General features: G+C 41.2%; 2 protein-coding genes across 5 annotated transcripts in view; one reads left to right on the top strand and one right to left on the bottom strand.

The window, feature by feature from the left end:
• The window catches only part of HEATR1 (HEAT repeat containing 1), a 34,250-nt gene extending 29,472 nt beyond the window's left edge, over positions 1-4,778 (top strand). Inside the window, exons 38-45 of one of the 2 annotated variants that reach the window (XM_042888551.1) lie at positions 402-560; positions 1,121-1,255; positions 1,468-1,572; positions 1,662-1,830; positions 2,509-2,663; positions 3,047-3,205; positions 4,025-4,133; positions 4,557-4,778. In XM_042888551.1, the coding sequence (XP_042744485.1) occupies positions 402-560; positions 1,121-1,255; positions 1,468-1,572; positions 1,662-1,830; positions 2,509-2,663; positions 3,047-3,205; positions 4,025-4,133; positions 4,557-4,645 (1,080 nt within the window). In that variant the 3' untranslated portion in view covers positions 4,646-4,778. Of the gene's footprint in view, positions 1-401; positions 561-1,117; positions 1,256-1,467; positions 1,573-1,661; positions 1,831-2,508; positions 2,664-3,046; positions 3,206-4,024; positions 4,134-4,556 lie in introns of both variants that reach the window. The other variant, XM_042888543.1, reaches the window with a different exon arrangement.
• Positions 4,779-5,447: 669 nt separating this feature from the next.
• On the bottom strand, positions 5,448-18,863 carry LGALS8 (galectin 8). Of its 3 annotated transcripts, XM_042893539.1 has the most exons (11): positions 18,799-18,813; positions 18,449-18,539; positions 16,652-16,788; positions 13,676-13,764; positions 13,100-13,310; positions 12,367-12,483; positions 10,336-10,392; positions 10,230-10,256; positions 9,081-9,169; positions 7,060-7,225; positions 5,448-6,666 (listed from the first exon to the last, which is right to left on the bottom strand). In XM_042893539.1, the coding sequence occupies exons 3-11, from the start codon at positions 16,691-16,693 to the stop codon at positions 6,517-6,519; spliced, it is 948 nt and encodes a 315-aa protein (XP_042749473.1). In that variant the 5' UTR covers positions 16,694-16,788; positions 18,449-18,539; positions 18,799-18,813; the 3' UTR covers positions 5,448-6,516. The 3 variants fall into 3 exon arrangements, with proteins under 3 accessions (XP_042749473.1, XP_042749464.1, XP_042749480.1); XM_042893530.1 differs by lacking the exon at positions 18,449-18,539 and having other exon boundaries at positions 18,799-18,863; XM_042893546.1 differs by lacking the exons at positions 10,336-10,392; positions 18,449-18,539 and having other exon boundaries at positions 18,799-18,863.
• Between the last annotated feature and the right edge of the window lie 3,786 nt (positions 18,864-22,649).

Genomic DNA, 22,649 nt, shown 5'->3' with positions numbered 1-22,649 from the left:
CATTTAAGTGGCAGTTCATTACCTGTTACTTTTTCCACTCATGTTCATACCCACATCACTAAGATACTGAATATGAGTCTGCTCTTCCCTCTCATAGGTTGTAGTTTGCCTCTTTGGGAGCAGAGCTGAATCCTGAAGGATCATTTTGTTGTGTCCATTATTTCATCAATGCATCTGATTCTCTAGTTGAAGCGATTCTGACCCTCTGCCACTGACACATGCATTTTTTCAGTCTGTCTTCTGAAAACAAGACTGCACACAGATATCCCACTGTAATGTGCTCCAGGTGATACAGGCAGCAATTCCAAAATGCTTACCCTTGTAAAATTTGTAAAAATAAGTTGTTACATAAATTCTTTCAGTTGTCTTAGTTGCCTGACTTCTGCTGGATCTCCTGACAGGTTGTCCGCTTGGAAAGGATTGCAGTTGAGTTTGGTCCTTCTTCCCAGCTAAGCTTACGTGTAACATCATTGAAAACTATCCTAGCTACAAAGCTTGCTCCCAGAATACTCCTGCCTGCAGTTACTAAGTGTTACAGTGAAGTGGCGAATACCAGGAAGGTGAGAATTTTTTCATTATTTCACATTGCAACTAACTGTAACTTGCTCACCTTTGCCTATGGTGGGGGTGGGGAAGAGAACTGGCAGAGCAAAAGAGTGGGGGAAAAAATGGGTTGATTTAAAGACAGTTTAACTAGTGTAAAAGAAACAAGCGGTGCAAAAGCAGTCATTTGCACAGGCAAGATGGATGTCCAGGCAGTCCCAAGAAATGGCTTCCTTTTGAAAAACTCTCTTGTTAAATGATTAATGCATCAGAGATAATCCCATTTGTAAATGCCTTGAACATGAATTAGGAGTCGCTTTCATTTAAGCTTTGCTGCTGTTTCTGTAGGTGCAACCCTTTCAAACTTGACTGGTGTATCTCCAGGGAGGGAGTAGGGAGAGCAGATTCTCTTCAGAAGTATTACTAATTTAACTGCTCCCCCAAAACAGTACAGTAAACAACGATTTTATTGTTAGTATTCTCATGAGTAAACACAAGCAGTGCAAAATCGGATCACCTTATTTTTGTTTCTTGTGTCAGTGTGACATTTGTCTTTGCCTTGCTTTTGTTTCAGCAGAACTGCCTGGGTCCTCTTATGAATGTTCTGAAGGAGCACATCATTGTGATGGAGAAGGAGCACCTAATATCCCATCAGACAGAGCTGACAGCATTTTTCATGAAAGCCCTGGATTACCGAACAGATCATGCCCAGGTAGCTTGGTTAGGGAAATGAACAGAGGCAGCTCAGCTTATATGTGCCAATTCTGTTGGGTTTTTTTTTTTTTTAGAGCTGTAAATACTGTGTTCTGAAATTATTCTTGAGGGTAGAGAGTGTGTGTAGGTATTTTGCCTGAGTTGAAAAATGTTTTGGAAGCTCTCATTCTCAAATTTCAGACTTGGAATTGTGCTTTCTAATTTTTCTAGGATGATTTGGATGAAGTTGGTAGAACAGAGATGTACATTATTGATTGTCTAATAAGTATGGTTATGAAACTTTCTGAGGCATCTTTTAGACCCCTTTTCTTCAAGGTAAGGAGCTTAAATATGGTCAGTATCAGCACCTTTGTATTCTCCAGCACACAAATACAGGAATGAGCTAACCTGCCATTCACTTTCAGCTTTTTGACTGGTCCAAAACTGAAAGTGCCCTAAAGGACAGACTGCTGACATTCCACCGGTTAGCAGACTGCATTGCAGACAAGCTCAAGGGTCTCTTTACCCTGTTTGCTGGTCACTTAGTGAAGCCATTTGCTGAGACGCTGAACCAGCTCAATGTTTCTAAAACTGGTAAGTCTTCAGTTACTGTCTACAGAGAAGCACCGACAGACAACTGTTGAAATTAACTTCACAGCACTTACCTTTCACTTATTTTCTCTTTCTCTCATAAATGAAGCATCTTTTGTATTGTGACAGCCTCTGGGCTGCCAGTTACAAAGTTGAAACACAGGAAAACTTTCAGTGTCAGTCCCAGTGAGTTCCATGAGAATGAAACTGAGTAGAAAGAGGGTGACTTGCTTCTGGCACTTGCCCTTCCTTCTGTTTGTTTGTTTTTTCCATTTGTTCACTTGATGTGCCAGCCTACTGTTACTTGTTGCACCTAGACTCTTCTACCTACTAGCAGAAATCGATACCACACTTTTTTTTGGTATGGGGAACTGTTTCCTTATCCTGTTGGTAGTAACCTACATAAATTCTCCATAGTTACAGGTACAGCCATGAAGTTTTCCTGTAGCCTCTGAGTATTTCCTTTTATCAACCAGCTGGTTGTGCATTGCAAAACAGACCTACTAGGGAATTAACTAAAGGCCAGATAATATACTGCATCCACTTTCATTACTGTAAGTGGGGACTACATAATTGCTATATTGTACAACATTTAGCTGTGTTTACAACTCACAGTATTTCTAGCTTATACATTTCTCCTTTTTGTGACTTTTCTTTTTCTGCTCCTCTGTTGATACACAGATGAAGCTTTCTTTGACTCCGAAAACAGCACTGAGAAGAGCTGTTTGCTGCTACAGTTCACCCTGGACTGTCTGCATAAGCTGTTCTTGTTTGATACTCAGAAGTTCCTGAGTAAGGAAAGAGCAGAAACCTTGATGATGCCTCTCGTTGATCAGGTATTTACAAACTCAGAAGAGCAATTTGTTTTCTGTCTGAAGGATTTAAAAAAAAAAAAAAACCATAAAACCAACAGCCACCTCTCAGGCTTCAATTCTCCCCCTTCACACAAAAGAAGTTTTCTGACACAGCAGTGTCAGAAAACATTCATTGCCTTTCAGCTACTGCTGATATTGTTACACTTAAAGCTTTGGATTACTAATTCTTTTATCCCCTTTCTGAACTTTTTCAGTCCTCAAAGTTTATGCATGTTGTTCAGCACATTCCTACTGCTGTACACTCTTTGACCCATCCCTTCAGTACTTGAAAGCCTATGCTAGAAGTACTTTGAGCTAGATTTATCTGAGCCTGGAGCTCTATGACAAACATCTTACTTCCACAGCTGGAGAACATGCTTGGAGGAGATGAGGAGTTCCAGGAAAGAGTGACAGCACACCTGGTACCCTGCATAGCTCAGTTCTCAGTAGCAATGGCAGATGATTCTCTTTGGAAACCACTGAATTACCACATCCTGCTGAAAATGAGGCACGCTTCTTCTAAGGTTGGGAGCTATCAGAAAGTATTTTTCTCTGTTGCATTACAAAATGTTAAGTGTCCCCCAAAAACAAGTGGGTTAGCCAAATCACTACTATGCTACCACCAAATTCCAGAGATGTACACAACTTAGGCTTCTACTCTTAGTCTTATTGAAGATCTTCAGTATAGTTGGCTTGTGTGGGTAGGAGAGTGTTGTTCATTTTACTTGGTAGCTGTTTGAATAAGAACTAACCTCATTACTTGGATCATTCCCTCTCTCCTAGGCAGCTTCAGGTAGGGGGGAGCAGGCAAGTACTAAACCAAGCAGTGCAACTTGTAATTAAGCCTCTGCTGCGTTTACATGTTTCTTAATTCGTCGTCTTTTCAATGGCTGTATTTTAAAACATTTTTTTCCATTTTCCATCTATAAGGAAAAAAAGGTACTTCAGAGGGGAAAATGGAAGATAGTTATTTAAGTAACATCAGAGCTGTTTTCTTTTTTATAAAGGTTTGGCATGACCTGCCTGTTTGACTGGTTATATCATGGGGAATGACTAAAAACAAGGTTTTTAACCTTGTGCTAAGTTAAGACATTGTGAAACAGTGGAAAATTGTGAAAAAGTGGCATTGTAAAGGGAAGTTGAAGACTTTTGTCAGCTAAGAAGCATAGCTGCCTCTTGCACCATTTTCCTTGTATAATACTTTAATCCAGTTGCTGAGATTTAAGTTAGCTTAGAATAGTTTCCTTCAGTTGGGAAAAGTTTATTTAAAAGCTAGGTATGCTTTCAGAAGATGGAAAGAAGTCAGAGATGTTTGTTTCCTCACACAGATTGTTTTGTTTTAGGTCCGATTTGCTGCTCTGCTTGCTTTGCTCGAACTTGCAGAAAAACTGAAGGAGAACTACCTGGTCCTGCTACCAGAATCTATTCCATTTTTAGCTGAGCTTATGGAAGGTAATATTTTAAAATGACCTTAGTGAAGGCAGGCAACTGGCCTGTGACCAAAACAAATACAGTCCATATAATTCAAAGATTCAGACAAGATAACTGCTGTAGTTGCTGTAAGTTACATGCATTAGTATACTGTCACTTCAACTATGCAGGTTGCAAACTGGAATGGGTCATATCCACCCCCTTCCTAAATTTCAGTTAGCTAAATTACTGTCACTTCCTCAGTTAGAGCCTCCCAGGTTGCATATTTTAGATCACTGTTACAGTACAAATGAATTGCCTACCTCCTGAGGTAATGACAAAATACTTCTGAACAATTTCAGACCTGGTGTTTGAAGACTGTTTCAAACCTTGAGGGATGAGTTCTTCCTAGGGTAGCTTTGTAATCACTCTTCCATTTATTCCCTGCCTTATTTCTTTTTCTAGATGAATGTGAAGAAGTTGAACAGCAGTGTCAGAAAACAATTCAGCAATTGGAAGTCATTTTGGGAGAACCGCTCCAAAGCTACTTCTAAATTTATCCCTCTTGTTTTTATACTTTGTCTGAATTGTGTTAACTTCACATGTGCCCTGTGTTACAGACAAGTTGTTGTAGTGATTTTTATCTGATCTAAGATCTTAACTTTTTAATAAAAAATATCATAAGAACATGGCTTTATCACTTCTGGATGATCTAGGGTTCACTTTTTTGTCATCAGATGACTTCCCTTAACATTAGGAAACCAGAGTAAGCTATAGACAGATACCATTCACTGACAGACAACATGTGGGACTGTCTGTGAATATCCTGTGGCTGGGATCTGCACTTGCTGTATGTCAGGGCCATCCTGCTACATCAGTAATCACTGAACACATACCCTGCAATTCTGATAATGTACATTTGTGTTATTTTTACAAAGTAAAAAATGAACCCACTGAAGATTCTGAACAAAAAGCTACAAGAAAGTCCTGAAAGAAAGCAATTCTACTCATGCCGATGTTCACATGAGAACATTTCACAACTTTTAGAAAGATAAAGACAAAAATGTACAGGTGGTATAGCAGCCCTTACCAAGTGGGAGCTGCCTACAGGCTTCTCTGTTCCAGTCAGCCAGCTCAGTTTATCCTTAGAGGACAGCACACATGAAGGCCAGGCCACGTGTGGCACAGCTAAGATGCAGGCCTACTCACAGTGACTGCTCTGCAGATCTGTAACTCGGAGTGGAAATGGGCCTCAAGTCAGGGCCCCCTTGGAGAAAAGGATAAGTCAGTAAGCAAAATGACACAAAACAAGCCAAAGAGGGATTGTAACTATTTAACTACATTTGGAGAAAAGGATAGTTCACAAATGTTATTTTTATTTATGCTTTTTGTACACTTAATGTAGTAGTTTAACAGCTTTTCAGGTACATTTTATTCTCAAAATTTTCACTCCTTCAGTAGCTGTTAAAATAAATAGAAACAACCCTCAGGCAAGCACTGACAGCCAGCAGCAACTTACTTATTTTTAGAAATAAGCATATATAAAAATTAAGACTGACAGTAAGGAAAACTCATTGAGTAGGAACTGCTTTTTTTAACTAGCGTTTTAATGCAAGACTCCAAAAGGATTTGTTCTCTGTTCTACTGATGAGAATCTGAGTCTCAACTCAGGGTATGTAGGTTCATACATTTTACAGTGAAAAACAGACACATCTACTTTAGTCCCTGAGCAATCTCAGCACAGCTGGGAGCCATTTCTGATCAAACAAGCATTCCAAAGTCCATACATTAGAACCAGCTAAATTATTTTCATTTGTTTCACTTTGGAAAACTGTAAGCTAGAAATGCTGATCTGCATTTGATTTAAGCCACTTACAAGCAGGAGATGACATACTGAGGAGTCAGAGAAGGTACTATTGCAGCAGCAGGCTAAGAAGTTGATCACATACCTCCTTGCCTTCCATGAGAGCTGATGAGTCAGCTTCTTTTAAAACCAGTCATGGCAAAAAAGTTATAATCACTAATATAAATCAAGCAGGATATATTTTATAATCACCCTTTCAGGATAGGCATATCTTCATATTCTATTTCAGTCTAATTTCTACTTCACTTTGAATGCACACTGTTAAGGAATGACTAGTCATAGTTAATCATACTGAGCACAATTGTTAAGACACAGTACGATGCACCATTTCATATTGCTAGGTTCAGTAATGCAGGTGATTTATCTGAGCAGACATTTATCTTGCCAGGATACTGGAAACTAGTGGAGGATTTAATCTCACAGCAGTTCTGTACTCGCCTAACTCAGACTGACACAGAAGCCTGGATAAAGGCAGGCTCAGCATGAGTTGGTTTGTTTGTATCTGACAGAAGAACTGTTGTAAGAATGGGGTTTAATTCATTTAGTACTGACTGAAATGAACTACCAGCTCCTCACATCTAATAACTGAACATCTCCTATGACTTCCAGTAGGTTGATCTTTTCAAGTTGTTTAAAACGATGCTTGTACTCCAGGGTGTGAACACCATTGACAGCAACTTTGAACTGGTGGGCATCACAGAAAATGATCAGCTGAAAAGAAAGAACAGTTCAGTTAAGACATAAAAAACTAGCTGACACTCTACCGTGGAGTTGGGCAAGTCCTGCTTCTGATATAAATTCTGATATATTACTTTCGTGCAAAAGAAACAAAAAGTGAAACATGAATAACATTAAATTAAAACTTCATCCTGAGCATGCACTGAATTCTTGCAATTATATAGAAGAAAACACAAGGAAATGGCTGTCATTAAAACAAACTCAAATCTTTGCTTCCCACAATCCTATTAAATCCTAACATTAAGGCATCTGAAATGCAAGAATAGCAGTTTCATTCCAATCTGCATTAGCATGGCATTTATACACCAGTGCTACTGTTCTTTTAGCAAAATTACAACTCTAACACTGCATTTCAGTTAACCTTACCTCAAAGTACATCCCTGGACTGAAAGGGAAATTAGCAATTTCCTTTTCTTCTTCTCCCCAACTGTCATGAAGGTAAGAATTTCTTACAAAGATTTTATTCTTCAGTCGGGGATTCAGATGTAATGCAATGTCTTTTGAGTCACTTGATTTCAGGTTTATTGTAAAGCTGGAAGGCATTTTTAAAAATAAGTTTATTAGACCAAGAATTAATAAACATGAAGCAGTCCTTGCTATTTACCAAGCCCTTAGGCAATACTCAGGTCTGCTCTGGAGCCAGGGCTGCAATCCACCTAAGAACCAACCAGGTTGTCTTTGGCACAACCTTTGCTAAAGAAACAGATATAGGACCATAGCTCTGCTCCATCTGCTTCATCGCTCACAGCTTTCTGCTCATCTCTCAGCAAAGAGATTCTGAGCCAAGTGCTGTCCCTACAGCACTAGGCAGAAACACACTGTGCCACTTGTTCCACTATCTCTCCTCCATATACTTGTGCAATGGAGAGTGGGAGGCTTTCTTTTACCTAAAGACATTCTACTTGTACTTCCAACAAACTGGATGGACTCTAAGAAAAAGTTTGAGGACTCTCTGCATGTGCAACATCAGTGGGACAGCATGCATACAAAGCATTACTCTGTAGACAGAGTAGCTCTGCCCAGGCTGACCAAAACATCCTGCAATCTGACATGATTTCCACAGCAAAAGGCTCCTTGTGAGGATAGCTCAGGAGAGGAGGGGCCAGGGGGAAAAAAACAACCAATATGTCAAAGAAATGCTTCAACATGCTGCATTGACTTCACTGCATTTGAAGAATATTCCTCTCACCAAATTAACTCCAACAGTCAGGTCATTTTCCTCCTTTTGGAAAGCCTTGAGCCACTTAGTATAGATATGAAACGTAGCAACTGCCACACTTTGGAGCTATCAAGTCCTCTCTTTCACAGAGAACAAGGAATGCTTACGGTTGTGTGACTTGAGTGAAAGGCATTAAATAGCTTAAAAATACTGTAAAAATCTACACATCTAAAGCATGAATGCAAAGAGCAGACAACCCAACAATACTTTAACTCCCAACAGCCTCTTTACACATATAAGACAGCATTTAAAATGTGCCAATAAGCTTTTCAAGCCAAAAGAAGAACAAATGCTTCTATGTCAGTATCTATTCTCCTATTCAATTCCAAGTCCATTCAGACTTGCAGATGAGATCTCTAGATCTTGTGTCCCAGTAATAAGGTAAACTGCTAGGGCCATACAGCTGCAGGAAAGGTGACAGATGTTCTGAGGAAGCAGAAGTGGGATGCATACACAAAGCAAAAAAGCATATTCCTTGTCATTTGCACTTAGTGCTTCATTTTTAGGCATGTTTCTACAGAGCCCAAACCACCTTTAAAGTGAAAGTCCATGCTTCAGTGTGCCATTTCCTCACCTTTATTTTGACCACATTGCGCTCCCTTTTCTTTCTTTGAATTACATGGGAAAGTAACATCTTTGCAATCTGTTGTTTCTCATTTCCTATCAAAATGATAACTCATACTTCCCTATCAGCTTTTACAATGAATTGTTGTCAGCTAGGCACCTTCCATCTCTCATCCCCAAGGTCAACAAAAAGTATTCAGAGAAATCTTATAACGTGCACGTTAGCAACTCATTTCAGTCATTCAATTTTTGTCCAATTTTGACACTCTCCCCACTCTCAGATCTCTGAAGAATAAAAGCTGTCTTTGTACTGCATGTGTGCTCACATGCCTTGTACAATGGAAAATTAGAACAGACACAGAACCTCATAAATGATGCAAGTTGAGCAGGAAAGACAATCAGATTTTACCTACACTTTTCCTCAGTGGAGCTGTTAAGTCTTTTCTAAAGCAGCATCCTGCAGGTTCCTGAGAAAACTGCACTGTAGTTTCAAATGATTTCAGATGCAAAATGGCAAGTCAATAAGGATATACAAAGGCAATAGAAAAGCTTATTCCTTCTCAAGAGCAGGTCAGTTAACAACAGAAAAATCACTAAGATTTACCTCTTGGGGTTTTTATTCACTTCTCCTTTAATAGCAACTGTGCATCCTGGATGAAGCGCAGAAACAAGTTTCCCAACATAAGGAACTCCCTGGAAATAGAGCACCAGTGAAAATAAGACTTTTTTAACATACATGCTGAGTTTTACTCAGGAGGAAAAAGTCCAGCCTACAGTTTCACATCTGTGCTCACAGCTAAAGCTACTCCCATTGATACATTCCAGGATATTAACACTACAGCAATGAAGTTACGCAAAGACAAACAAAACAATGCTCACTCCCCCCCTTCCAACTTTTCCACTGTGCTATAAGAGGGAAAAGGAATGAACGGCAAAAATAAAATAAGTACTTGGTGTTTTTCTTCTTTCAAGTCCACCACTTGCAAATAACAACATTGCCTAGAATTTGGTTTAAGAATACTAAGGAAGGCACTGTTAATCAACAAAGCAACTAAAGCACTGCCTGCAAATCTACTTTCTCCATAATTCTATTTGTATCTATCGCTGACTTCCAATCCCTTTTCATTTTGAATGTGGTTTTTACTCTAGCCTGCATGCTATCCTCCTGTACAATTGTTTGCAAAAAGATGAGCACTCACTCTGCCTATGCTCCTTGCCAGCTGGGTGCTAGCTAAAACCAACCCTAAGCTGCAATGCTTACCATCCAGCCACCTGAGGCATATCCAGGGTAAGCACAGATCAGTCACTAGGAGGGATATGTAACAAGAGAAGTCCTGAGATGCACATATTAACGTAAGTTCATCTGACTTGGTAGGACTGCAAAATATTTTTAAACACAAGTTGTTCTGCAGTAATCACTAATGTGAAGAAACTAAGCATGTTTATTTGAACAAAGGTTTTGGTATGACTTGATCCTTTCTTTAAAAGTTTAAGGCACTCTACAGTTTATTCCTCTACTTAGGGCTACGAATACCATGTTTGGTATGGTTGTTCTTTGGGTTTTCTGCATGGTTTACCAAATAGCTTCGTATTTACTAGTACTAACAAAGTGAATTGCTCTAAAACCTCACTGATGAGCATTTCCCAGGTGATTCTCAATCCCTTGTTCTGTGATTTTTTTTTTCCCCTTGAACAATCAAGGGTTTTGTTCATTTTTACTCCTCACATGCCTAAGTCTACATGAGATACTTACAAATTGCAAACCATCTGGCATTTCCCCCTACAAAACAAAACAGAAAACGTTAAGTAACTTATCAGACAACAGGGAGACTCATTCATTCTTTTACAAACATACGTACATTTTCTGTGTTTATCTTTGTTACTCCTACAGATGATGGCTGAGAGCCTTGTACAGACTGCAGAAAGAGAGATATTTACATGTCATTGCTAACACCATAGAACATAAAGGTGTTTTAGAAACATAATGGCACTGTGTTGCTTTGAAGGTTGAATTGTTAATGTAGAAATTAGGGGTTATGGAACAAAAAGACTGCCAAGCCTCCAGAAATGCTCCCCCCCACAAAGGAAAAGTCTTAAAAAAAAAAAAAACCAATTGCTGATGCCAAATCAAGACATTCAAAGATGCCCTGGATTCAGCTGGGCAAAGCTGATTTTTCTTTCTTAGTATGATGCTACATTTTGGCTTCAGAAGAAAAACAATGTTGATAACACAGCGTTTCTAGTTTTTGCTGAGCAGCACTGCACAGAGCCAAGGACATTTCAGTTTCCCAGCTTCTCCTATTACCTGTGAGGGACTGGAAGTGCACAAGGTGCTGAGAGGGGACAGAACTGAGACAGGTGACCTAAGCTGGCCAAAGAGACATCCCATACTATATAATATCACAAAAAAAAAAAAAAAAAAAAAGCAAAACCAACCAACCAAAAAAACCTTACAAAATGACCAAGAAGTTGACTGGGCAGGCAACAGCTGATTAGGGTACGGCTGAGGGCATTGGTGGGTAACTGGTAAGCAATTGCTTCTGCATCTTCTTTTGTATAAAATACATAGCATCACTATTATATTTTTTTCTTCTTCCTGTTCTGTCTTACTGAACAGGTTTTATGTCAACCAGAGTTCTAATTAGTTTTTTGTTTTGCTGTTTTTTTTTTTTTGTTTGTTTGGTTTTTTTTGTTGTTTGTTTTTTCCAATTCTCTCTTCCACCCCATTGAGGGACAAGAGGACTGTGTGATGTTTAGCTGCTTGCTGGGTTGAACCACAACAAAAGACTACCCCTTTACAGTTTGAATCCTTATTTAACAGTCAGAGCACTCCTAACCCATTAGTATCTGAGGATACCTACTCAGCTTCCCTGGCTGGTGTAGGAGTAACAGCAGGGCAGATACACAGACAGATGGTATGGGGAGTGGAAGGGTGGGAGTGTATTTGGAACTCCTGTCCACTTCCCATATCTCTGCCCCTTTCCACTGTGTAATTGTATAAACAATATATATCTTGTTTATACAATATAGGCACGCACAGATAAAATTCCAGCTTATCCACAGCATATTGCATACAGTTTATTTCAGGATAAGCACTTACTCTTCCTCCTCAGAAAAGCACACACTAGAAGCAAAGACAGAAAGGAAATAATCATCTTTGTTCCCTCCTCTCTTCCTCAAAGGATATAGAATCAGTACCACAGACTAAAGAAACTCTTTGTTTTGTGCTTAGGACAGAAATGAACGTACTGCACCTGCTTGTCCCCAGGCTCTTCTTAGAACTGACCCTCCAAGACTGGGCCTCAGAGACAGCTTTGATGCATCATTTCTCTAGCAACATACCCGAGGCCAAGTGGCAGGGCTCATAAAAAAGTCTGTACATATGCTTTACAAATGGTCAGCGAATAGACTTATCCTTAAAGCTCAGGCTCTGCTTTGGCCAGGCCCAAATCTTCACTTTCCTTTAGAGGAGGTTATTAGTCTGGTGACCTGAAATAGACCCGGTGTTTGGCAGCAGGAGACTCAAACTTTGCCCTAATGCAGTGAAGGCAGGGCAGAACAGACCAAGCGTATTATATAGAAATATAGGCTGCCTCAATGAGCAGCTAGAAGGAAGGGAAGGCATTGTCTTCTTTACCTCCCTGGTATTTACAACCTCCCCTTTCTGCTCTCTCATCCTTCCAGATCAAAGAATCACTCGCTCTTTCTGCACTTCTTCTCTGTTGGTTTACTTTCTCCAATAGAGATAGCAGTTGAGAGGCAGGGACCTTCCTTACTACAGAAGATATACTAAGTAGCTGCTTTTTTATTATCTTTTCACCATAAATCCTACTCTAAAGTTTAGCGAGACAGAAACGGAATCTTAAAAGTCAGCTGTTTATAAAACTTACGTTAGAAACAAACTCTATACTTCTGATCTGCACTTTGCCATATATTCCAAGCGTATCTATCCTTTCAAGTCTAATTCTGTGATTGTAGAGCAGCAAGTGCTTCTTGTTTACAGACACCTAAGGAGACAAAGAAAAAGAATAGGAAAAGTCACATTAAACAGCTTGTGAATCAAATTATACTCACATATCTCTATTTTCAGTGCTTTGGTACAGAAGCAGAGAGCATCCTGGAAATTTCAAACCAACTAAGTTCAGCTCAGCCACAATTCAGTTTCTCTTTCCATTACTGTGAGGGATATTTGATTTATTTGCATTTCATACCTTTAGCTTTCATTGCTTGATCACTTATGACTGTGGTCATAATATGTGGTCACCATAGCCTAATTGCTCTGCTAGCAGTCTAACAAAGCAAGAAAATGCACCGCATATCTCCATCAAGAGGACTGTCCTATGCTACTCACAAAATAGGTTTATTGTATGATCTGCCTTTTACGGACAAGAACAGAAAAGTGGAAAAAATCATTAGACACGGCAGAAAGTTACTTGCCTACTCATGCAACTTTGAAGGGAACTGGCCAAAATGAGGTGTGATTTACTTAGCATCTCTTCAAAGAAAAACTCCTGAACTTTCCTATAATTAGACCACACTAGGTAACAAAGAAACCAACGCTTCCAATCATATGCCTCTCTTTTACTGATCTGACAACTGGAACAAAAATCAACCCAAACTCACCTGGAATTTATCCTTCAAAATCATGATGACAATCTCAAATGGTTTCCCTTTTTGAAAAGGCATCTCATAAGTGATTTCCTCCCAGCCCCATTTTTCTCTCTCCAGGGTGTTGCAAACAACACAGCCAGACCATTTGAAGCGGGGGTTAAAATGAAAGGCCACATCAGCTCGAGGCTTTATGCTACTGCCACACTGCAAATCCACCTGGAACCTAAACATAAAAATAAGACAAACCATGTTTAACTCAGTGTGTCAAGAAATCATGTACAAGTTCAACTGATAACCTCTTCAGAGAAGTATACACATGTCACGTGGAATGACATGACAGAAATAATGTCAAAGCAGACAAAGCAAAACCAGAGAAGAGAGGATCAATGGAAAACAAAAGTCACTTTATCCTGCAATTTTCATCACAAAACTTTCATAAATGGCTTAAGCTTGTATTCTGTGACACTACCACTTCAACTAAAGATGAAGTCATCGTCTGCCATCCCACATAGAACATCTAGAAACATTTTATTCATTACAGGTTTGTTCACCTGATGATAATTCACAAAGTGATACTGTAGTTACTACCTGTCTGCATCATCAGGAACACTCCCATGTATCACAATCAGCTCTCCAGGAACAAGGCCACCATGAATTGTCCCAACATAGGGAATGACCTAGAGGGAGGGAAAAAAGACAGAAATAACAGTTTGTCATGGAGGCAAAATACATAGTTTTTTAAACAATATTTTAAAATTTAAATATTTAAGAAAATTTTAATTTTAAATTGAAGTGATGCTCTAGCACATTAAAAGGAAGACAACTAGTATTCCATTTAAATGAAACACTAGTAAAGCATTAAATATCTGCCACAAACAGACGGAAAAACCAAGACTTTCATCACTGAAGATCAGCCTTCCCAGATAAATTAAAGCTAAACATTTACAGCCTTCACACCTAGCTCTCAAAAGAATAACAGCAATATTTTACTACCTCACTTTTGATAAAGAAAATTCCTCTTCAAATTAGGTCATTGTCAAAGACTAACTATTGTCCTTTGCTGCTTGAAGGAGTTATCTCACACAAGTTTGGTTTTAAAAAAAAAAACAAAAAACAGAAAACAAAACACTAGACTACAGCTGCTGCCTTTTTGCTTGTTCTTTCTTGAAAAACAGAGATTGGAAAGAAAACGACTCTGGCAAAGAACAGAGTGGGAATGACAGCAAAAAATCTCTGAAATCCAAACTGTTGCTCATTTCCACCTTCTGTCTCTCTCTTTCCCTTCTCTGCTACCCACATGTTGCACAAAACCTCTCTTTGCAGTCATCTTCTACATTAGAGATATCACAGACTTGCTTCACAAGTATTATAAGCTTGCAACTGACCAAATTGTTAAAAAGTCTGGTGGATTTTACTGGCTTAGCTGGCTCCAGTAGAGGAAGAGGAAAACATAGAATTAGATGCTACAAGTGAAAGAACAAACAGACATGGAATTCATTTGTTCTCTTGCAGCAGTGTAGTAGCTTAGTTCCTTATTCTACAAGTTGTACAAAGAATCACAGAATTGTAGGGGTTGGAAGGGACCTCCAGAGATTGAGACCAACCCCCCTGCCAAAGCAGGTTCCCTACACCAGGTCGCACAGGTAGGCGTCCAGGTGAGACTTGAATATCTCCAGAGAAGGAGACTCCACATCCCCCCCGGGCAGCCTGTTCCAGTGCTCCGTCACCTCACTGTAAAGAAGTTCTTGCGCACATTTGTGCGGAACTTCCTATGCTGCAGCTTATGTCTGTTTCCCCTTGTCCTGTCTCCACGTACCACTGAAAAGAGACTGGCCTCACCACTATGGCCCCCACACCTCAGATATTTATCAACCCAGATTAGATCCCCTCACAGTCATCTTTTCTCAAGGCTAAATAGACCCAGTTCACTTAGCCTTTCTTCATAGGGAAGATGCTCCAGGCCCTTCACCATCTTTGTGGCCCTCTTTCCAAGAGGTCCCTGTCTTTCTTGTACTGGGGAGCCCAGAACTGGACACAGTACTCCAGATGAGGCCTTACCAACGCAGAGTATAGGGGGAGGATCACCTCCCTCCACCTGCTGGACACACTCTTTTTAACACACCCCAGAAAGATGCTCAATTTTATCCAAATAAATAAATACATTTTGTGTATTTTCTGTGCGTAACGCAGTTTAAACACACTGTTCCTGAGAGGGACAGTAGCTTTGAGAATCACAACAGGGTGTAAGTTACTGGTTCAGTCTCCAAAGATGAACCAATAAGAAACATGCAGACACAGCCCAGGGATGCTGGAATTTGAATACTCCAGTGGGTCAAAATTATTTTTACTTGGAGGCGACATTGCAGCAGAAAACTCTCTTACATCCAGAAGGATACATTTAATAGAAAAAGGTTAGCCATCTTTTGTCTGGGAATTTGCATAGCACTAATAGAGCATTTCCTGGGCATAATACTACAGACTTAACGAGGTTCCATCATTACAGAGCATGCCTGTCATTTCCTCACTTCTTGAGAAGTGTGCTAATTTTAAATCACCATTGAGAATATAACGCTCGTTACACTACTTGATTTTTCTTCATCCCAACTCTTATAAGCCTCCAGAAGTTCCCCACAAAGCCACCTAGCCAACACTCAGTTTAAAAGGCCTCAAAAGATCAATTTGCAGACTTTGTCTGGAGGCTGTCCTGAGTTTATCGGAACACCCTTTCACACCTCTGTTTCTATTTTCCAATCCCAAATAATTCTTATTCCCTCGCTAGGCTCTTGATACCTAAGCCCCAGTTTTACCTCTTTATGTTCTCCAGCTTGGTCTTGTCACCCACCATACTGATCATCTCCCTTACAGCCATCCAGTTTTGCTGAACTCTTCCTCTTCTCCTTACATAGCGAACTCCACCTGTACATTTACTAATCTTCCTCTTCACATCTCCTCTCCTTCTCCATCAAAATCAGGCTCCAAAACCCCTATCTTCGTCCCTCCTTTTTGCAATTCAGTCCTTGCAGCTCTAGTTCCATCTCCACACAGCCTTACTTCTTCTCCCAGATGGATTCTTGTGAAGAAAACCAAAGCCATTTCCCCATCACCCACTTCTATCCACTTCACAAGCAATGAACAAGCAGTGGAATTGAACAGTCAGTTGCATGTGAGGGCAATGAACTGTATCAATGCAGAACTAGAAAAGATAAGCAAGTCCTATACAGGTGTGTGACACCAGACATTTCACAGAGATTCTATATAGACCCAGTGTTTCTTAACATTCTGTGCTAGAACTATGACAAATATCTATTCCCTGAAGGCTTAAAAGAATTGTTTTTAAAGAGAAAATGAAAAGTACAGCTCCAGCCCATCGCTCATGCCATTGCAAGGCCATTGCTGCAGAGCACAACTAAAGAAATACCAGAACCTATTAGGACCTTCTTCGAACACCCGAGCAACACCAAGAGCTCTCAGTAACACTCCCAACCATAGGAATGCTCTGCTAACCACTGACATTAGAGAGCAGAGTTCCACTTCCGGGGGAGGAGTTGTTGACATAAGAGTTACCGGGTTACTGATTTTCTTCTGCGGTCCATCCAAGGACATCATCTTCCCTCCTCCAGTTCAAGTCTGTCAGTCCTGTGTGACCTCTCTCAGAGCGTATTCAGAGGTTCACTGATCTGGCTGCACCAAGGCGTGGATCCCTTTAAAAAGCCAAAAGTTTTAATCAGAAAAACAAAAATGGCACTACATGAAGTTAAATTCTCCAAAGTATATTTTTAAATGTCTTTCCAATAAGTTTGGTCAAGTTTTGAAACATCAAAACTAAAGGCTTCGTTAAAGAAGTAACATGCCATCCTAGCAAGGGACAACGCACACAGGTACACAGTTTCATCAGCTGCTTCCTGAGATTATGTATACTGAGACAGAATCCTGTATAAAAATCAGTATTGCACAGGGCAACATGGATAACCCTCAGATAGGTCTTCACTACTCTCCAGCTGACCCCTACTTGCAGCCTAGGAAAAGATCCACAGTACAAATGTGTTTTCCCAAAATAAACAGCTATTTTTTATTCGCTTTTGGTGCCGTTACCCTTGAGTAACCTGGCAATAAGTGCTAGGGGATGAACTTCTTTTTTTCAGCTTTATCTTACATGAAGCTAAGGGATACCGGCCAAAGACACAGCAGGAAGTAAAGGGCATTTCTTCTCCCAACACACACAGTTCCTAAACTCTACAAATAACTACAGAACTCTGCAAAACATGCATTAAATATAAAGAACTAATAAGAAAAGAAAAAATAGCTTGTAAGAATATCCAGCTACATTATCATTTCTTTAGCACATCTTCTAAGAAAGCAATCAAAGCTCACAAGCCAACCTCAAAACCACTAGGTTGTTCTTCCACGCACATTCTGGAGAAACACCTTAAGTTAACAAGCAAACTGTGTGGTGAAGAGTGGCAGGCAAGGAAAAAGAGAAAGGAAAAAGTTTTGTGTGAAACTGCTAGGCACTAAATAGTCTGTGACCTTCTGCAATGACTCATCAGTGGCATGACCCATTGCAACATGTGGCTTATCTTGGGGGAAATTTGGGCCAGAAGGGCATTATCTCTCCTACTCAGGACCAGCGTCTAAAACACATTTTAGGGAACATCAGAGTTGTATGTCTGGCCTACCCTGTGCACCTGTTTTGCCCCTTTAATCTTCTCAGAGGATATCACTACAAATTCACAACAGGAACGTGATAAAGCAGGAAAATCCCACTATTTTTGCTTTTAAAGTAAGGTACTTGAGGCAGCACAAGAAGTAGTTCCGAGTATAACACTGTCAAGCCCAACAGCAAATCAAAGAAACAACTCCCAGATCTAAAGCCTGCTGCACAACAGCCTGCTCGCTATGCTTTCCTTGGCACGCAAATAGGTCTCCCTAACAAGAGCAAAGAACAGAACCACAGCCACAATTTAGTGCCATACAGCTGAACTGATTGATTGAAACCTGAACAGGATTGATGAAGACATCAATCCTGGCACGCTAGGTGGCAATATGGCCAAGTGACTGGTTTGGCAGTTTTATGGGAAAGGTGACAGCAAGGAGGGGAAGCCACAAGTCAGGCTCCATGTAGCTAAACAGGAGATGGGCACAGAACTGCCAGGTCCTGTGTCATCTTCCATCACAGAACTGCTGCCTGGAAATGCGACAGCAAATTCTGAGCCTACAATGCTAAGACAAGGTTACTGCCTACGTGTCTAGAATTGATGCAGATGTGCGTGCTGGGCTGTTATCTCACGGACTGCAAAGCAGTTAAAGCCCGTTCAGTGAGAAACAAGGAGTCAGAAAGGCCAATGGCTATGGCACCGGCACCTTATGGCACACACAAAACGTCTTTCAGGAGGACAAGCCAGGCTCGGGGCAGTAACTGCAGCAGGATTTTACACTGGGGCACAGGGGGATTCTGAGAAAAAAGAAAAAAAAGAAAAGTAAAAAGCAAAGAAAAACAAAAGCAAGATACTTCAACCAGGGCCACTATCCCCAACCAGCTAAAAACCCGGCAGGACAACAAGCTAATCGACATCAGAGCCACGGAGCAACCGGGACCGGCTTCATCACTAGTGGAAACCTTAAACCTCGACCGCTCTCCCCACAGCCCCCACACACGGACAGACGCGGGCTTATCGCCCCCTTCCCCCCCCCCAGGACCGCCTGACACTCACCTCAGCGCCCAGCCGCCTCCCGACACCGCGGGGCCCAGCCCGCCCCGCGCACACATCGCCCCGCCCTGACGCGTCACCGCCGCAGCTGCGAGCCGTTCTCCGGCCGCTGCCAACGTCCGCCCGTGACGTCAGCGCGCCGCTGCAGTCGGCGGAGAGGCTGAGGGCGGGTGGGGTGTGGCGCGGCGGCGGCAGGTCCGGAGTCGCGGAATACCCCGAGTTGGAAGGGATCGTCGAGTCCAAATCCCGGCACCACGCAGCAACACCGAAATCCCACGTCCGATAGCGACGCCCAAACGTTCCCTGAACTCCACACTCGGGTCTGTGCCCATCCCCAACCCCACAGCCCCTCCCCTGACGCAGCTCCATGCCGTTCCCTCGGGACCTGCCGCTGCCACACAGAGCAGAGCTCAGCGCTGCCCCTCCGCTCCCTGCGAGGAGCTGCAGCCGCCATCGGGCCTCCCCTCAGCTCCTCTGCTATAAGCACACCCAGGAGCCCTCAGCTGCTTCTCACACCTCCTGCCCTCCAAAGCCTTCACTATCTTCTCCCTCCTTCCCCGTTCTGAGCACTGCCCTGTGCCCCACACAATGCGCACGTGTCACAGCAAGTAATAACAGCAAAGTTTTCCGTATTCCACATTTAACTAGCATGTCAGGAGAGAAGCAGAAAATACATTGCACACCATACGTAATAGCTGTAGGATAGCTGCTTCAAGGATACATCAGCTCACCTGCATCAAAGGATTCATTTGCAGAAAGGTATGACAAGGACATTTCTTCTGTGCAGAATCACAGATAACAAAGATGAAAGAGTAGCAAAGCCAATGGCTTGGGGAAAGGTGCTTCATTTAGGATCACAGAGGGCTTCAAGACAAGACCAGTAACTGTTGTCTGTAAATAGACAGTAGCAGAAAGCTGCTATGAGATGTTCTACATAACTCCAGTGCAGCTGAAGGAGAATGAAGACTCAGAGCCTAAACTAGCACTGACCTTCCATTTGAAGCTATTATTCCAAGACACTCCAGTTTGAAGAGCTCAAAGTTTCGACAACCCAGACTAACACAAGCTTGTGGAAACCCCCTCACTTCTCCATATTTTAAAGCAATCTCAAAGTAGATTTGAAACTCCATCTCAGAGACAGTGGAGACACTTGAGGGTTGCAGTGAAAACAGCGATATGGGAAAGGGGCAGTAAGCTGAGGTATTTCTAGAAAACCCACAAAATAAAATTCTGCTCCCACTTCTGACCCAGGGTTCTTCTCCATTGAGAAGAAGCAATCCAAAGGAAATAAACGGATTTGAAGTATGTACCAGTTCTCTATTGAAGCAGAACAGTTCAATTAATGTGCTGATCATTTCTTTGAAGGCTAAGTCAGAAGCAGTTCCTAGAATTTGCAGAAAAATCCTTTTTCAGCTCTCAGACCTAATATGCCTTTGACAGTGAGACACTTGGGGTTCAGCTGGAGCAACCCTGCACTGCAGTACAACTGTCTAGTTCATAGACTGCTATTTCTCTGCTGATTCCCTCTGATCACTGCTTTTATCACCACTTACTGCTGGCGGTTGTGATGGCAAATCACAAGATCTTCCTTCATATTCACAGTTGGAGTCCTAATTCAAACATTTGCCTTCAAAACTACAATTCCTCTGAATTCCCAAGCACACAACCATTGCTGGGACTGTGTTACTAGCACACAGCTAGCACAGTCTGTCTTCACATACTCCAGCAGATTTTTGCTTGCCGGAGAAACAGACGTACTTTCTCAAGACTATTTCAGCTAAGGCAAATTTAACAGCTGTCCCTGGCCAAGAGTTACCATCTGAAGGAAGACTCAAGTATCCCTACAAACTCCGTCTTTCCACATATTTAGCTTTCATTTACAATGTATTCTTTTTCCTTTTCCACTTTGGAGAAGAGATTGATGTAACACTTCAACAGCATTGTCAGAATACAATCCAATAATTAGAACAGAGCTTTTGGAAGTACGTAGTTCAATCTAATAGTGACAAAAAATTCTTAGTTCAGATAAACACAATGCTCACCAACTACAAGTCTGTTAGCAGCTAAACTGGATTCTTTGGTACAATCACAACCTGCCTGATAGTAACAAGCTTTTACATGAGCTTCTGATACATAATCAGGATAATTATCTTTCTCACCGCAATGGATAGTACAGCAAACCCATACCTATGCCTGTTCTGTCTGCTCTTCCCAACAGGTGATTGTACTAAGGTCTACAAAAACATAACGCCTCAATTCCTACCCTAGGCAGGTGACAAATATCATACATCTGTGCAAAGCAGAGAACTTTTGTTATATTCACCAAACCAGAGCATGATCAAACCCAAGATCCCCAGGGCTACACCATCATCCTCACTGCAGTTACCTTTGGATCTCCCCACTGAGTCTTCACAGCTGCAAGTGTGCTCATTTCCACTGTATTGCTCCATTTTTAAGATAAATGAAGCATCTGCAGTACCACCTCTGACCGCGAGATGGTAGGTACTTTCTAATGATTAGAGAAGAAGCAATTACAGATGTACTTACTGAGCCGATGGACTCCTCAGCTTCAGAGAATTAGGATCTAAACCAAAATCTATTGAACTATTCACAGGATCGAGAACGATCTGAATTTTGAGCAGAGAGGGGGATGCTCACATATATTAGGCATGAAACATGAAAGAAAAAACTCACAGCTATTGTAAAGATTTAGGTGACCATTTTTTTCTTATCCCTGCTCTTCCTGTTAAGAATCTTATAGCTGTGATTTGTGACTATGTCAAAAATATGAACATCTGATTATCTGCAGAGGACAAAAAGCATTCTCAAACTAAGTATTGCATAATTTTGAAACAAACTCTTCAAAAAAAGAAGCACCTTTATGTAGATGCATAAAGTTGCATACCTATCTCACGCAGTACTACATTCTTCTCAAGAAGTTGAAAGATGCAGCCGAAAGGAACTAAATTTTTTATCCCAATTATTTCTCTTTGAAATCAGGAATCATTATTTTATGAAGGTAAAATACAGAGATCCAACCAACTAGCAAGTCTGCCTGGCTCTTTGATTTCCTTCCCACCACCATCAGATGATATAAAGGAGCTTTTTCATGTCTATCAGCCTCTGCTTGCATCAGTTCTTTATAAAACAGAGACAATCCCACACCATTGGCCAATATGCATGCTTACAAAGTGAAGTCTACCTTACCCAAATAAATTATTCTCATTGCTCCTTACATTCAGCCTACTTGCCCAGTAGATGCATACCCTTCCCACCCAGCTAAAGCCGTAACTCACTGTAGCCAGGCAAACAGGACTAGCTGAGCCAAGAAATACGGTACTGTCACAAGAAGAAACAAGCCCAAGTCCTCATTTCATAGTGTTCTGACCCACCGTCCAACACTGACCCAAAACTTAAGACTTACAAAATGTGTTAAAATTAGTTATGAATAACAAATCACTTCTTCGTGGATGGGAGAACATAATATGCTGCAAAAACTACAGAAGCAGACTGATCTTTAAGTTACTATAAATGCCATGCACTCTCTCTGACCTTGCTTAAACAATTCTGCTGTGCCTGATAATTTTCAGCTGTGTGGCCACATGTCAACAGTGTTACCACAATTTACACTACCATAAGGCAGAATTTACATTTTTTCCACTTGCTCACAGCTTAACTTGCAAGTGTGGGAGGCAGTCAGCTTGAAACTGAAAAATGAGGTTCCTTGAACCAGATACTGCATTGACTTAAGTTGCAGCTCTGCAGTATACCACAGTAGTTCAGGAAGAAGAGAATTTGAGCATTTCTGCACAACTGCTTCCAAGCAAACACCTGGGGCCATGCTGACTACCCTG

This window comes from Lagopus leucura, unplaced genomic scaffold (assembly GCF_019238085.1).
Source record: "Lagopus leucura isolate 7727_CA_CO unplaced genomic scaffold, USGS_WTPT01 Super-Scaffold_73, whole genome shotgun sequence".
NCBI classification, from domain to species: domain Eukaryota; kingdom Metazoa; phylum Chordata; class Aves; order Galliformes; family Phasianidae; genus Lagopus; species Lagopus leucura.
This window is presented reverse-complemented; position numbering and strand designations above follow the sequence as displayed.